Raw genomic sequence first — 15177 nt, forward strand, 5'->3', positions numbered from 1 at the left:
GGGCCAGAATCGCTCATTTTCGACGGGTTTCCAGAAAATTACCGGTTTGCACCGAATTGCCTCGGGTTGTGATCGGATTGTGTCGCATCGGCATGCATGCGACGGAAATCGGGGGCGTGGCCGTTGGAACACCCGACCGATTCGTAAAAACCGCAGTATTTTAAAAAAATATGTGTCGCTTGACACGCACTTACATGCACCAGGAATAGGATGGTGAACTCCGGCGGACCTCGGCACAGCAGCCGGGAATAGTATGTTATGGGGCCGGTGTGCTCACTCCTTTTAGGGGGTAGTATGTCATGGGTACAGTGTGCTCAGTACTGTTAGGGGATAGAATTTTATGGTTACAGTGTGCTCAGTACTGTTGGGGGATAGAATGTTATGGGTGCAGTGTATTGAGTACTGTTATGGGGGCAGGGTGCTCACTACTGTTTGGGAGTAGTATGTTATGGATGTAGTGTGGTTAGTACTGTTAGGGCATAGTATGTTATGGGGACGGTGTGCTTACTCCTGTTTGGGGGAGTATTTTATGGGGACAGTATGCTCAGTACTGTTAAGGGGAAGTATGTTATGGGTGCAGTTTAGTCAGTACTGTTACGGGGCAGTGTGTTATGGTGGCAGGGTGCTCACTACTGTTAGGGGATAGTATGTTATGGGTGCAGTGTTTTTAGTACTGTTTGGAGGTAGTATGTTATGGGTGCAGTGTGGTCAGTACTGTTAGGGGACCGTATGTTATGGGTGCAGTGTGGTCAGTACTGTTAGGGGATTGTATGTTATGGGAGTGGTTTGCCCATTCCTGTTCAGGGGTAGTATGTTATGGCAACAATGTGCTCAGTACTGTTAGGGGGTATGTTGTGGGGTGTGCTCACTCCTGTTAGGAGGTAGTATGTTATGGGGTGTGTTCAGTACTATTAGGGGGTATGTTATTGGGTTTGCTCACTCCTGTTAGGAGGTAGTATGTTATGGGGTGTGTTCAGTACTGTTAGGGGGTTGTATGTAATGGGGTTTACTAAGTACTGCTAGGGGATAGTAGGTTATAGGGGCAGTGTGGGTAATACTTTTGGGGGGAGTATGTGTGCTCATTACTGTTAAGTTATAAGCATGGGGAGATAAATTAAAGTGGGGGAACAAAAGTAAAGGAAGAATAACATTAAAATGGGAACATTATATGTTACGTAAGCGGGTATTATATGGATTCACGGGGAAGGGGTGGCATTAAAAATATTATACAGTATAATATGAGGGAGGATATGGGGCCATTAATGTCGATATTATACTATGCTTGGGGTGAAAAGGGGCCTGGTTTGGGAAAATATGGAGGGACTTTTTTTCCCCTTTTTTTTCTAGCTCAAAAGTTGGTTGGTACATTTCAGCCTGTATTATTATGAAGGGTCTGTATTCTGTACAAGGCTGTAAAAGTTGACAATGCTCCGATGTGCAGCACTACTCAGAAAGGAGTTGTCAGACGTCCTATGCCTCCTTTTCTATGACGAGTACGTTGCACAGTGTAATGGACCTAAACAAACGCTTGGTCAGCCTCAAGAAGCCGCAGTCCAGCATTGTGAACGTGCCTATATTCCGTCACCGCTGTGTGTGACCGGGGCGCTGTAACGTGCTGTGGTGCTGAACTCTGTCCTGTGTATTGTCAGGACCACAGCCTCTCCCTCCCCGGCTGCTCATTACCCAGCATGCAGCGGGGGATTTAACACCAAGATGGCTGACACTATGGAGGAATATGAGAAAGACGCTAGCTGCGTCCCGATCCTGCACCCAGAGGTGAGTGCGCCCTGTCAGTGCAGTGCAGGGAGCTGGGCTCGGGTGGGTCGGCTGAGGGGGCGCGCTGTCCGTCCTACCAGAGGGGCAGAGGCTGGGAAGGTGTGCCCGCTGCTACCGAGGATGCTCCGGGAGGTGCAGGCAGAGCATCGCGGCCTGGGCTTGTTGTGACCCGGCCACACTGTGTAGTTATCTCTGTCGCCGCTTCTTTTGTGGTGGGCACTGCGTGGGCATGGTGCCCGGGTACCTCAGGAGCGGCGCCTTCCTGGCCCACACTCATTGCCATAGCCGGCGGCCACCTGCACATAGAGGAGGCCCAGGCTCTTTGCACTGGTTATGGCCAGTATTTGGCTGCTCTTCATCTCTTGGCAGTGCCCCACATAGAGGTAGCTATGGCTTGAGTAATAGAACTAATGTAGCCTCCATTATGTCCCTCACCCCCTGGCCTTCCTGCTGGTCCTGCCTGCCCCCAACCTCCCTAGGGAATGCCTCCTCACCATCTGCTTTCCAACCTCCAGGGATCAGGACATATAGACAACCATGTAGATATACCAACCAATCAGGTACTAGCTATCATTCATCTTGTGCTGCTTGGAAAATGAAAGCTGTAACCTGATTAGGTGTCAGCAGACCAGTTATATTAGGTCATACACTACAGGAGGACAGGGTTTGGGCCTTCTCGGTCACATCATTATTATTGGTGTGGAAATCATTTTTAAAGCACACTCCTAATAGAGTCCCTTTATGGGGGGTCTCGTCGTATTTGTGTTGCGTTTCAAAATGCGTGGCATGGAAGTAAAATTGTGTTTACGTTGCGTTAGGTGATGTGAGCGCAGTTTTGCTTTAATAGGTGCTCACAGCAGGAGTCTGCGATGCCTTTTGAAACACTGAAACACAACAGAAACGCCGTGTATGAATGCGACCTCAGGCTGCATTCACACATGGTATTTGAATTGGAATTGAGTTAGTTTCAAAAAGCAATTTAAATCCAGAGGGAATGAATTATTCACATATTCGTTTAAAACTAAACGCATGCACAAGCACCACACGTTTTGTCAACAGGAATGTCATTTTTATTTGGTGTTAGGTTTCAGTCGCCTATGTATTGGGGCCACTTCTTTTTAATATTTTTATTAATGACCTTGTAGTGGGTTTACACAGTCAAGTTTCAATATTTGCAGATGATACCAGGCTGTGTAAAGTAATAAATACTGAGGCCGATAGTTTAGCATTACAGAGGGATTTGTGGAAGCTTGAGGAGTGGGCAGAGAAATGGTTGATGAGGTTTAATGTAGATAAATGTAAAGTTATGCACTTGGGCCATGGAAACTAAAAGTATAATTATGTTAAGCAGTAAATTATTTGGTAAAACTGGAGCTGAAATGGACTTGGGGGTATTGGTGGATGTTAAACTTAATTTTAGTGACCAGAGCCAGGCGGCTGCTGCTAAAGCAAATAAAATTATGGGATGTATCAAGAGAGGAATGGATTCTCATGATAAAGACATAGTTTTGCCCTTATACAAATCCCTGGTCAGACCACACATGGAATATTGTGTACAGTTTTGGGCACCAGTGTATAAAAAGGATATAGTAGAGCTGGAACGGGTGCAGAGGAGAGCAACTAGGATTATTAGGGGAATGGGGGGATTAGAATACAATGACAGATTACAAAATTTGGGATTATTCAGTTTAGAAGAAAGACGACTGAGGGGAGGCCTCATTACAATGTACAAATACCTGAACGGACAGTACAAGGATCTCTCCAAAGATCTTTTTATACCTAGGTGACCAGGACAAGGGGGCATCCTCTACGCCTAGAGGAGAGGCGATTTTACCATCAACATAGGCAAAGGTTCTTTACTGTAAGAGCAGTGAGACTATGGAACTCTCTGCCGCAGGAGGTTGTTATGGCGGACTCCATGTATGTGTTCAAAAGAGGCCTGGATGCCTTTCTGGGGAGAAAAAATATCATGGATTATGGGGGAAAACATTTTATTTAATTCTTAAAGGTTGGATTTGATGGACTTGTGTATTTTTCCAGCCTTATATATGTTATACTGATTTAAAAAATGCCTTTGTCAGCATTCTGACAGCATTTCAGTATGTTTGATTTATGGTACCTGTCCCCTGACAGCAGTGTTTGGCGAGCACCAGGGAGGGGGTAACCTGTGTGTGTCTGTCTTAGTCTCCTCTCCTCCACACTCATGCAGATCTCTCCCCCCTTCCTGTCATGTGCATTGTACAGGTAGAGGAGGGAGGGGGGTGTTGTAGAATAGAGGAAGATGGAATGAAGAGACAGACGCCTCATGCAGGCTGTCCCTTCCCTGGGACTCACTGTGCTGCTAGCAGGGAGCCAGGTAATGTAAATTAAACTTGTATGAACTACTGAAATGATCCAGAATGCCGGCAAAGGCATTTTTGAAATTGGCATAGCATAGGCTATTGGAACCTGTCACCACCTAAAAATCATATTTCTAGTATCAGGTTTATTTTAATACTAGTAGCTTAAATGGTACAGGAATTTCTGTGTGGCTTGTCTCAAAATTTTACATTCTGAAAAATCCTATAGTCACTTAGTTGAGTTCAGTATATTCTCTTCCCTACCAACCTCCAAAGTAGTGATCGGCAGTTTCTGTCAGCTCCATAGAGATTAATGGAGCAGAACGGTTATGCGCGGCCATCTGCTGCATTACTCTGAAGTGAAGAGGGGTACGATGGAGGTACATGGGACCCCTTTAAACCCCTCGTTTTCTTGATCTGTGGGGTTTCATCACTGAGACCTCCACCGATCAGCAAGTTGGGCCCTATTCTGTGGATAGTCTAACTTGTGTTCATGGGAAAACCCCTTTAAATAACTGGCATCAGAATTTTACCTGACTAACAATGCCTGCTGATAACAGCAGGCTCAATGGAGGAGTAGAAATTCATGGAGGCTGCTGTGATTTCATCTCATCAGATACATACATGGGGTACATTTTGCAAATGTAAAGGGTACACGACCTTTGATGACATCAACATGGTCACATGACATGAACTGCAGAATGGTGAGGCGTAAAGCATGGTGAGGAGTAGTTGGGAGGGAATTCTACCTGTTTTGATGTAAGGTAATCTAACATAAAACATGATTACAAAGCTTTGTCATCAAAAATCTATAACTTCTTTTAATTTTTCCGTGTACAGAGCTGCGTAAGGGCTTATTTTACTTCTGCTTCACATTATTTAGTATGCCATGTCCTGTACTAGGAAGCTGGAAAAAAATTTCAAATGTGAAAAATTGGGAGAAAAAAAACACGTTTGCATCATGTTCTTGTGGGCTCAGTTTTTACGACTTTCACCATGCGCTTCAAATAACACCTCTGGTTTATTCTTTGGTTCGGTACGATGATACCAAATTTATTCATGTTTTATTGTGTTTTAACCCCTTCCTGACTTGCACCGTACTAGTACAGTGCAAACCGGATCCCGGTGCATGGTGGGGCGAGCCCTCTCCATAGCCAGCAAGTCTTTGCTGCATATTGCAGCAAAGGCTTACCGATCAAAAAGATTGTGGAAGACCCAAGGCTATCAGCACATTGTAATGAATGAGGAGGAAAATCCCCATATACTGCCATGCTGTAGTATGGCAGTATATGATAGGATCGTACAGACAACCTAGGGTTAAAGTACCCTAGGGAGTCTGAAAAATAGTAAAAATAAAAAAGTTAAAAAAAACCCTAGAAACTCAAATCACCCCCCTTTCCCTAGAACTGATATAAATATGTATAAACAGTAAAAATCATAAACACATTAGGTATCACCGTGTCCGAAAATGCCCAATCAAAATATAATTACTGCATTTTACCCCAAAAATAGCACCCAAAGTTGAAAATGGCACTTTTTTGCCATTTTGAAAAATCTAAAAAAAAAAATCTATAAAAAGTGATCAAAAGGTCGCCCAGTCCTAAAAATTATAGCATTGAAAACGCCATCAAAAGTCGCAAAAAATGACACCACCCACAGCTCAGTACACCAAAGTATGAGAAAGTTATTGGCGCCAGAAGATGGCAAATTTTTTTAAAAAAATTTTGTACAGGAGGTTTTATTTTTTGTAAATGTTTGGAAACATTATAAAACCTACACAAATTTGGTATCCCCATGATTGCACCGACCCAAAGAATAAAGTAGACATTTAATTTGTGGCGCACCGTGAAAGCTGTAAAATCGAAGCCCATAAGAAAATGTCGCAAATGCGGTTTTTCACCATTTTCACTGCATTTGGAATTTTTTTCCCTGTACACAGCATGGAATATTAAATACCGTCACTGTGAAGTGCAATTTGTTACGCGAAAAATAAGCCATCACAGAGTTCTTTATGTGGAAAAATAAAGTTATAGATTTTTGAAGCTGGTGAGTGAAAAATGCAAGTGAAAAAACTAAAAAGGGCCTGATCGTTAAGTGGTTAATCCATTTAAAAAAATTAAATGTGTACAAAAACAAAATAAAAAATTGCCATCTTCTGATGCTTATAACTTTCATACTTTGGGGTACGGAGCTGTGTTAGGTGTCATTTTTTGCTAAAAGAGACGACGTTTTCATTGCTACCATTTTGGTCACTTTTTATTACATTTTTTGTATGTGATGTAAAATGGTGTAAAAGACACTTTTTGGATATTTGGGAGCTTTTTTCCGTTATGTGGTTCACCGCCAGCAATAACCGTTTTTATATTTTGATTGCCATTTTGGGGCGCGGTGATACCTAATGTGTTTGATTTTATTTTACTGTTTATTACTTTTTTTTTTTTTTTAATATCATTTCTAGGGAAAGGGGGGCTGATTTGAACTTTTGGGCTTTTTATTCTTTTTTTTTTTTTTTTTTAAACTTTTTATACTGCAATACTACTGTACTACCGAGGCTGTCATGGAAACCTAACGCCGCCCCCCAATGATGATTGGGGGAGCGACGATCCGATCCAAGATGGCAACGCTTAACGTTAAGGGGTTCAAGAATCAGTTTGTATGCTACTCACTTGATGTAAACCCAGTTACAGTGAGTGAGTCCTGCATATTCATTGTTCACTGCCCTGCCTCACGGTTTCTGGTTGACAGGTCTCACTGCTACCACCATGCTGCTGGTATGGAACTAGTACTTGGACTGTCTGCCAATATTCTTCCACCGATATATAAAGCTTCCTGTACTTTCCCCTGCTGTTATCAGGACAAGTTGGAAAATTGTCTGAAATAGTCTAAAACAATAAATGTGTCAGAAATTACTCCAGAATTCTGGCGTAGACGGGTTAATGTATCTCCCCCAATGCTGGAAGCTTGAGAAAGATGTGTTACTTGGAAAAGAGAATTCCTGAGGGGGGCAGTTTATAGAGAGACGGGGGATGTGATTGGCTCTGGTACATCATTAACCACTCCCTCAGGAAGGAGGCGGTTGAGAGTGACGCAGGCTATGTGAACCCAACTTTACTCCTCACCCCTTCCTTATGAATTCCCTTTAGGAAGTCACATGTGTCTCTCATTCATGAGGGGTGCAGACTTACCAGTTTCAAGATCGGTGTGGAGGACGGGGTAGCTTGACTGTATACCTCAGCTACCTCCCTCCAAGACTGGAACAGAGGACATCAATAAATGTAGAATGCTGGCTTCATCCCATAGGTAGCTATAAAGACATCTAAAAGGTATTGGGGGAAGATGTATTTATGTGTTGGTCTTTAGAGCATTGCAGACTACAACTAGACAGTTCTCTGCTGCACCAGATTTATCACCACGCACCAGCCAGTTATACACTATTTATAAATGTGCCCCTGTGTGTGTATATGGTATGTTGGCTCAACTCAAAAGAAAAAGCCAGGGTGTACTCAAACTCTTTCAATCCATAGAAGCAGGAGATAAAATGATGAAAAGGAAATCATATAGTCATATAGTTGAAGGAACAGGATAGTTCTATGTCCACACCGCTACATGGATCGCTTTGTATTGTGATGGAGATCTTCCACACAACAAAAGGATAAGCTGTATCAGTGTACTCCTATCACAATCTGATGGCAGCAACATAGTGAAGATTATCCAAGGGCGAGTTACGAGTTACCCTTGGATATTCTGCACTATGACGCTGCCAATATTTTCTCTTCAGTGATTGCACAGATTGTGATCAGAGTACATTGATACAGCTTATCCTTTTGTTGTGTGGAGGATCTCCATCACAATACAAAGCGATCTTTAATAATTCCTATTCCTGCTTTTTCTTTTGGATATACATGGAGAATTTATAAGGACATTCTCTGGGCATCCGGCTTCTCCAATAAGTATCCCATGCCGGTCAACAATTTTGTAAACTGCTGGAGTTGGTGTAAAGATGCTGTTGCCGAACTATTCAGTAGGACAGTATAGTGTATATCTGCTATCCATATGTGACGGAATGAGAAATGGTTTCCCATGTATGAATATAATAGTGTGAAAGGGCATCCAGCTTATGTAGGTAATAACTGTAAGAACCTCATTCACATCTGTTCTGCATAATACATAACTGAGTTCTATAATACTCTAAAATACAATGAATTTGATGTTGCTGATCAGATGTAACTGACCCACATTCTTGGGGATATCTGAGGTTAATTCTCTTATTGTGTAAGCTTAGTCATTGCTTTCTGTGTGTTTTTTTTTTTTTTTTTTTTTTTTCCCCACATTTAATCAGGTCTCTGTGTAAACCTTCCCCTCTTCTTAACTGCTTAACTATGCATGATGTTTTACTACGTCATGCATGGCTGCGTAAGTTTGGAGAGGGCTCAAGGGCTTAATCCCTTTCCATAGTTGTTGAGTGTTTGCTGCATATTGCAGCTAGCACCGATTGCGGGTGTTCACCCTACGATTCCCGCCGGCAGCTAAACAGCCGACTGGCAGCTCAAAATGTTGTGTTGTACTGTCTCTCTCCATGACGTCAACGGGGAGCAGTGATCTGTTGCCATGACAGCCTCTGGTCACAGTGTGCCATGAAAGCAGTAAAATCAAAGCCCACAAATAAACGGCGCAAATGCGTTTTTTCACCAATTTCACAGCATTTGGATTTTTTTCCCCTGCTTCCCAGTTCACAGCATAGAATATTGAATATTGTCACTATGACGTGCAATTTGTTACACATAAAACAAGCCCTCACACAGCTCTTTTCGTGGAAAATAAAAAAAGTTATGGCTTTTTGATTGTGGAGAGTGAAAAAATGAAACCGCAAAAACGAAAAAGGGCCTTGTCGTTAAGGGGTTAAATTAGCTTTACGAAAACAAAGCACTCCACATGTTCAAGAGCGCTCTTTACTGTTCAGCCTTTATTGATGTTTTTTGGGGGTGGGGGACCTCAGTATCCTCAGAAGTACTGATGGAATATAGGTCTTTTAGACAGGAACTTAGATGTTGCTTGTGATATTTAGAGTGTTGGTATTAGAAATATTTCATCATTACCAGGCGGTTCCCCTTCTATATAGCAAACCAGTTCTGTAAAGTTACTGACTTTGCCTGGGAAAAATTTAAAGGTAACGTTTCACACATTTCATTCTACTTTTATTACCTTATATACTTGAGTATAAGCCGAGGCCCTTAATTTTAACTCAAAAAACTGGGAAAACCTATTAATTCGAGTGCAAGCCTAGTATATAACCTGCAAGCCCTTTGCACCCAGTATATAGCCTGCAGCCCCTGCCCCCCCCCCCTCATCCTGTAGGGGAAAAAAAATTGTTTTTTACATCTATCACTGTGTGGATAAAATTATACATCCGCACCCCATGCTGATCTCCGGTCACATGACCTTCTGCAGCATCCGGGAGCAGCTGTACCCATCCACATGGCACATCAGTGGGATAAAGCTGTCACTATGACAGCCCAATCCTATCACAGCTGCCCCCACAGCCCGAGGGAGATCAGATGGGCTCTGGCAATGACTCAGAGCACTTGCACATTCACATAATTTTTAACCAACCTACTGAACAGCATTAACTAGTGTTGATTTTCTTTAACTCCTTGCTGCCGCAAGACCCGATACATCATACTAATTCGCAATTGCAAAAGGGTGATAGTAATATCCATTTGTCAATTTCTTGCATGATTAACAGAAGAGCTCTGATACTGCTGCTTTTGAACAGTACAACTGATTAACGGATAGCTGATAGGTTCCCACTAAATCATCACTTTACCACACGACTCAAATTGTCACTCTGATATTGGCTTGCGCTCATTTGCTAGAAGATCTGATTGGGTTTTAAGTATTCTTCAATTCACAGGAAAAAGTGTTTCCCATGGCAATCTGTAAAATATAAGCTGTATTTGCCTTGTCATTTCTACTGTCCTAAATAAATTGAACCTGTCTTTTCTAGGAAATCAAGACTCAGAGTCATTACAATCATGGTTACAGCACTGAATCTATGGGACGTAAAAGTCACATGGATGACTACAGTACATGGGACATTGTTAAAGCGACCCAGTAAGTATTTCATCATCATCACAAAATAAATTCCCTGACTTGATTTTTTTATGCGACCCCCACGGATCACGAGAATGGGGTTTCTATTGTAGCCGTTTCCTTCGGGTGCCGAGAGCCGTGACGTCACCAAGCTCTCGGCACCTATCGCTGTCTGGCTGTGTGAGAGTTAGTATCTGCGCATGCGCGATAGGTGCCGAGAGCTTGGTGACGTCACGACTCTCGGCACCCGAAGGAAACGGCTACAATGAAGGAGGCGTGAATAATTAAAGATCGGAAGGCATCTCCCTTCCGAAGATGACGTAGGGGTAGCACCGGAGGAATATTTTCATATGTAAGTAAAACATTTTTTTATCTAAACTAACGATCGCCGTGCCGAACTAAAGTATGTGCTGGCATCAGTATCAAATAGCCTACAAGGTGGTCTGCTCGCATGATTTTATCATGAGAGCAGTGGTAGGTTTCCTTTAAATCTCTTCCTCACCCAATCCCTGCCCTTCCTTGGTTGAACTTGATGGACGTGTGTCTTTTTTTTAAACCATATAAACTATGATACTATGAATCAAACAGAATATTGACACCTATGTGTAAGCAAACAGCAACTCTTATTGTAGCATTTTACCATATTTTGGGTACCAAAATATAATCTGCTAACAGGGGTTTGCCCATGAAAGAAAGTACTCACATTTTATTCCCCTAGTGATCTTTACACCATAAATAATTTTTAACTCCCTTAATTTAAAATTTGCTAAAACAGCAATACTACTATCACTCGGTGATGTTCAGAGTAAGATTCCAGAGTGTGGGCAGGGACTTTCTTAGACACATTATGGTCCGTCTAGTTCTGTGTGTTTACAATGTGGTTAGATTATCAGGGTTCAAAGTTTATATACACTTTCATTGAACTTCTTACCCTTCTACTAGTATCTGACTCAAGAAAAAGAGAGATGAGACAGATACGAGATTAGAGATGATGATATACACGAGATGCATATAACGCATGACTCTACTATTACAGACATTACATACACACCTGTAATATGTGTCACCTATAACACATACTGTCAGATCTAACACGTCTCCCTCTCCCCCAGATAAATATTTTAATTGTCTGCAACTTTACTCTCCTCACAAGCTGCCGGCTAGGAGCGAGTATGTGTGTGAGCTCCTTCTGGAATGCAAGGGAGGGGGCTGGAGGCAGAGAGCAGCTCGGCTCAGTGCAGCGTCAGACAGAAGAGCAAGATGTCTTCCCTGTCCCTAAACTCAGAAGATACAGGGTTGGGTCTAGGGGCTACCAAAATTGTGTACACCAGGACTGATAGAGACAGGTTCGACTTATATTTGTGAAATGCTGTATTTTTGTTAATAACATTGAATTAGAGAATGTGTTCTTTTGTTATCCTTCGTACATTTAAGAAATGTGCTTTTGTCGGAATAATCCTTTAAAGAGGATCTGTCACGCAAAAAAGATGCACTAGGAGCTCATGGCGGTCGGGTGCGGGACTAGGAGGCGGTGACTGCCACATTAAGCCTGGCATTCACCGCTGGCGTATGGAGTGGGAGGGCGGTCCAGGGAAAAAACAGCACCTTGGACCACCACCTCATGAAATTCCTAGGGTACAATGTCTGCTAGCTTTATCGGAGGGTTCCGATAAAGCTAGCTGTTTATCACTGCTCAAAATGGGGAAGCGCTAGGAGCTACTTACTTTAGTGCGTTTAAGTAGAAGTGCATCTTTAAGTAGAAGTCCTACATTATCCATGAATGTGGTCTGAACAGAAAATGTGCTACGAATTAGCAGTTTGTGAATGTTTTATCCCTTTTGTTCTTGTCCTCAGGTATGGAATCTATGAGCGTTGCAGGGAGCTTGTGGACGCAGGCTATGATGTACGACAGCCTGACAAAGAGAATGTTACTCTGCTTCACTGGGCTGCCATCAACAATAGGATAGATCTGGTGAAGTGAGTATAATTTCATAAGGGTGCCGTCTTTATCTCAAATTATCAACCTGTAACTTTACGTGTCACAGGAAGTGGGAACATTTTCTGACTTCTAGCTTCACCATATATTCTGTTGTACATTGTCACCATACCTGGGATTAAATAGCAGTTTAAACATTTAAAGGAAATCTACCATCAAAATCGAGCACAATAAACCAGGAACACATACTCATTGATCCAGACACTGTGACTGGTAATCTTTTTATATTTGTTATCTGCGGCTTCCCTCCATCTGAAATTAACTTTTAATATTATGTCAATGAACCTGAAGGGCTCTGGGGCGGTGTGCTACCATAGCTCCTCCATGACGCAGCTTCATTGGTTGTTACAGTGTGCAAGTAGCACCCCCCTACACACACTGTGTGAGATTACATCAATTTCATCTTCTTTGGAATTTTTTATAAATGCCTTTAATTAAGTGCAATTTGTTATGCAGAAAACAAACCATTTTACAGCTCTGTAGACTGCAAAATAAAGGTTATGGATTTTTGAATGTGAGCAGTAAAAAAATGGAAATGTAGAAAGGCTGTCTCCTTAAAGGGGTTTGCCCATGAAAGAAAGTTCTCAAATTATAACCTCCTAGTGATGATTACACAATAAAGATAATTATAGTAGACTTTACTCTTTTACTCAATTTTCTGTTTTGTTAGTGTATTGTCGAGGACTTCATCAGTTACTATAGAGATGTGAACCTAGCATTTTTGCAATGCATAGGATGAAAGCGTCAGAGGACCCACAACCATTACTGCTTTATGGGATAATTGCATAAAAACCTGAGAGGAAAGTTTAAATCTTATTGCTCAACGATGGCAATGAACACAGCTGTTCTGCTTGAATTGACTGCCTACCAGGACAACTGCTCCTAAAATAAGACTCCTCAGTGATAGCAGTTGATCACCGGGGAGAATTGCAGATGAGCACACAGTCATGTTACATCTGGATAAAAGTATTGGATCCCTTTTAGACGATTGTATATGGCGGGCGTATGCTAGCTGTACATATGGCAGCAGCTAGCGTACGGCTGCCACACGAGAGCATTGTACACGGCACAGTATGGCCAGCACACACATATGTCACTGTGTTGTGGCTGAAAAAAATGTGGCGCGCTCTATCTTTCACGGTTCGTATGACCTGGCAGCTCACCTCCATATGTAGAGGGGAGGGGTGAGGAGCGCTCACCTCTCCAGCTGAACGTGCAGGTTGCGACCCGGGCATAACATACATTCATGTGAAAGAAGCCTTACTCTGTATCCTTACCAGCTCATGGGGCCTAAGTATACAGTTCTCTATTGCTGGAGCCACTGTTAGCAAAGAACCTTTCCCGGCTAATCGAAGGAATTTTGCTTATATGGAAATGGTCTGTTTTTGATGGGATAAGTTAATATATTTCTTCATTTGCAGGTTCTACATATCAAAAGGTGCTATTGTGGACCAACTTGGCGGTGATTTAAACTCCACTCCTCTACATTGGGCAACTAGGTACTGTTACATTTTATGTCAGAGGGATGTGTTTTACCAGATTATCCTAACATGGCCTCCTCTTTATTTACTGTTGCTTAAATGCTAACATAAAAAATTTTGTATTGTATTTTCATTGTATTTTGAGGAAGGGAAAAAGAATGTGTTGGAAATTTGTGCAGATGTTGTACTTAGTTAAATATGGACGGTTCTAACTAGTGGAGCCATAGTAATCTCAATACTGGATGTTGCCTTAAATTAGCTTCTTGTAAATTGACAAGCATCCTTTGGTCACCGTGTTCCATCCCTCTAATAGGCTACACGCACACGTTCATTGCACACACCAAAAGTGTCCAAAGACTTGTACTTGCAGATAGAGGGATCCTGTTTGCCTCCATCTGTGCAGTATACATCACATACAGTAGGCTGCATTATTTTCATTTTGCTTAAAAGAGTAGTATAGGCTCAGCAGAGGCCTCAATAGCTTATGGAGGACAGATGCACCTGTATGCATCCACCTTAGACTTCCGCTGAGCGTACGCTGTGGTTCTTACCCTATACAAGAACAGTTGTGTCACCAAGCTTCTGATGTTCACTACTCCTCCCAATTATAGCTAAATTGCATTCAGTGGGATACACTATTGCCCTTCATTATAAGGATTTGTGGATATTTAGCCTATGTTCACATGTTGTATTTGCATTTTGTTGAAAAAGACAATACAAGTGGGCGGTGCTCCTCCCAGACACACGTATTTCCATTGAAATGCATGTAATCGGTAAGTAGCATTGTGTACATATAAAATACGGTCATCTGCTTTGGAGTTGTAAAAGATTATCATAAGATACATCTCACTGGCAATTTACTGTTGCTGTTTTATAATTTTGTTTTTTTGTTTTTTTTAGACAAGGACATCTTTCCATGGTTGTCCAGTTGATGAAATATGGCGCTGACCCCTCACTTATAGATGGAGAAGGCTGCAGCTGTATTCACCTAGCTGCCCAGTTTGGGCATACCTCAATTGTGGCATATCTTATAGCAAAGGGCCAGGTGGGTACAGGTTTTTGTATAGCATGTACTACACTTTATAAATATAATAGGGACCCACAGGTGTTTCCTATGTAGTATATTCAGTTTTATTTCCTTGTTACCACATCATCATGTTGCATTTTAATTTTCTTTTTTTTAGAAATCATTGAAGCATCTGCAATTCCTGATTATTTGAAACGAGTAGACCTCTGACTTGAGTTGTACAGGCCAGAATTCCCTATTCCTTTCTTTGAGGGAATACTGAGTATTGATATTTGGGCTAATGGAATAAGAAAGAATCACTATTTCAAACTATTGTCATATCTTTTGCCCAGAATAATTTGTTCTGTTGACAACCAGCAGAGGGCGTACATGTTATTTTCAGAAAAAATGTGCAGTGCAAATTGATTTCAGAAACTGCAGTACTGATTGTTTGTTTTTAGGTTAGAGCAGCAACGGCCCATTTATGTT

At 42.0% G+C, this 15177-nt stretch overlaps 1 protein-coding gene across 1 annotated transcript in view; it reads left to right on the top strand.

Annotated features, from left to right (window-relative positions):
• Positions 1-1621: 1621 nt before the first annotated feature.
• ZDHHC17 (zDHHC palmitoyltransferase 17) overlaps positions 1622-15177 on the top strand; it is a 36790-nt gene continuing 23234 nt past the window's right edge. The window contains exons 1-5 of the mRNA XM_072146776.1: positions 1622-1776; positions 10120-10226; positions 12060-12182; positions 13623-13700; positions 14583-14727. Coding sequence (XP_072002877.1) covers positions 1714-1776; positions 10120-10226; positions 12060-12182; positions 13623-13700; positions 14583-14727 — 516 coding nt within the window. The 5' untranslated portion in view covers positions 1622-1713. The remainder of the gene's footprint in view (positions 1777-10119; positions 10227-12059; positions 12183-13622; positions 13701-14582; positions 14728-15177) is intronic.

This window comes from Engystomops pustulosus, chromosome 4, assembly GCF_040894005.1.
Source record: "Engystomops pustulosus chromosome 4, aEngPut4.maternal, whole genome shotgun sequence".
Taxonomy (NCBI): Eukaryota; Metazoa; Chordata; class Amphibia; order Anura; family Leptodactylidae; genus Engystomops; species Engystomops pustulosus.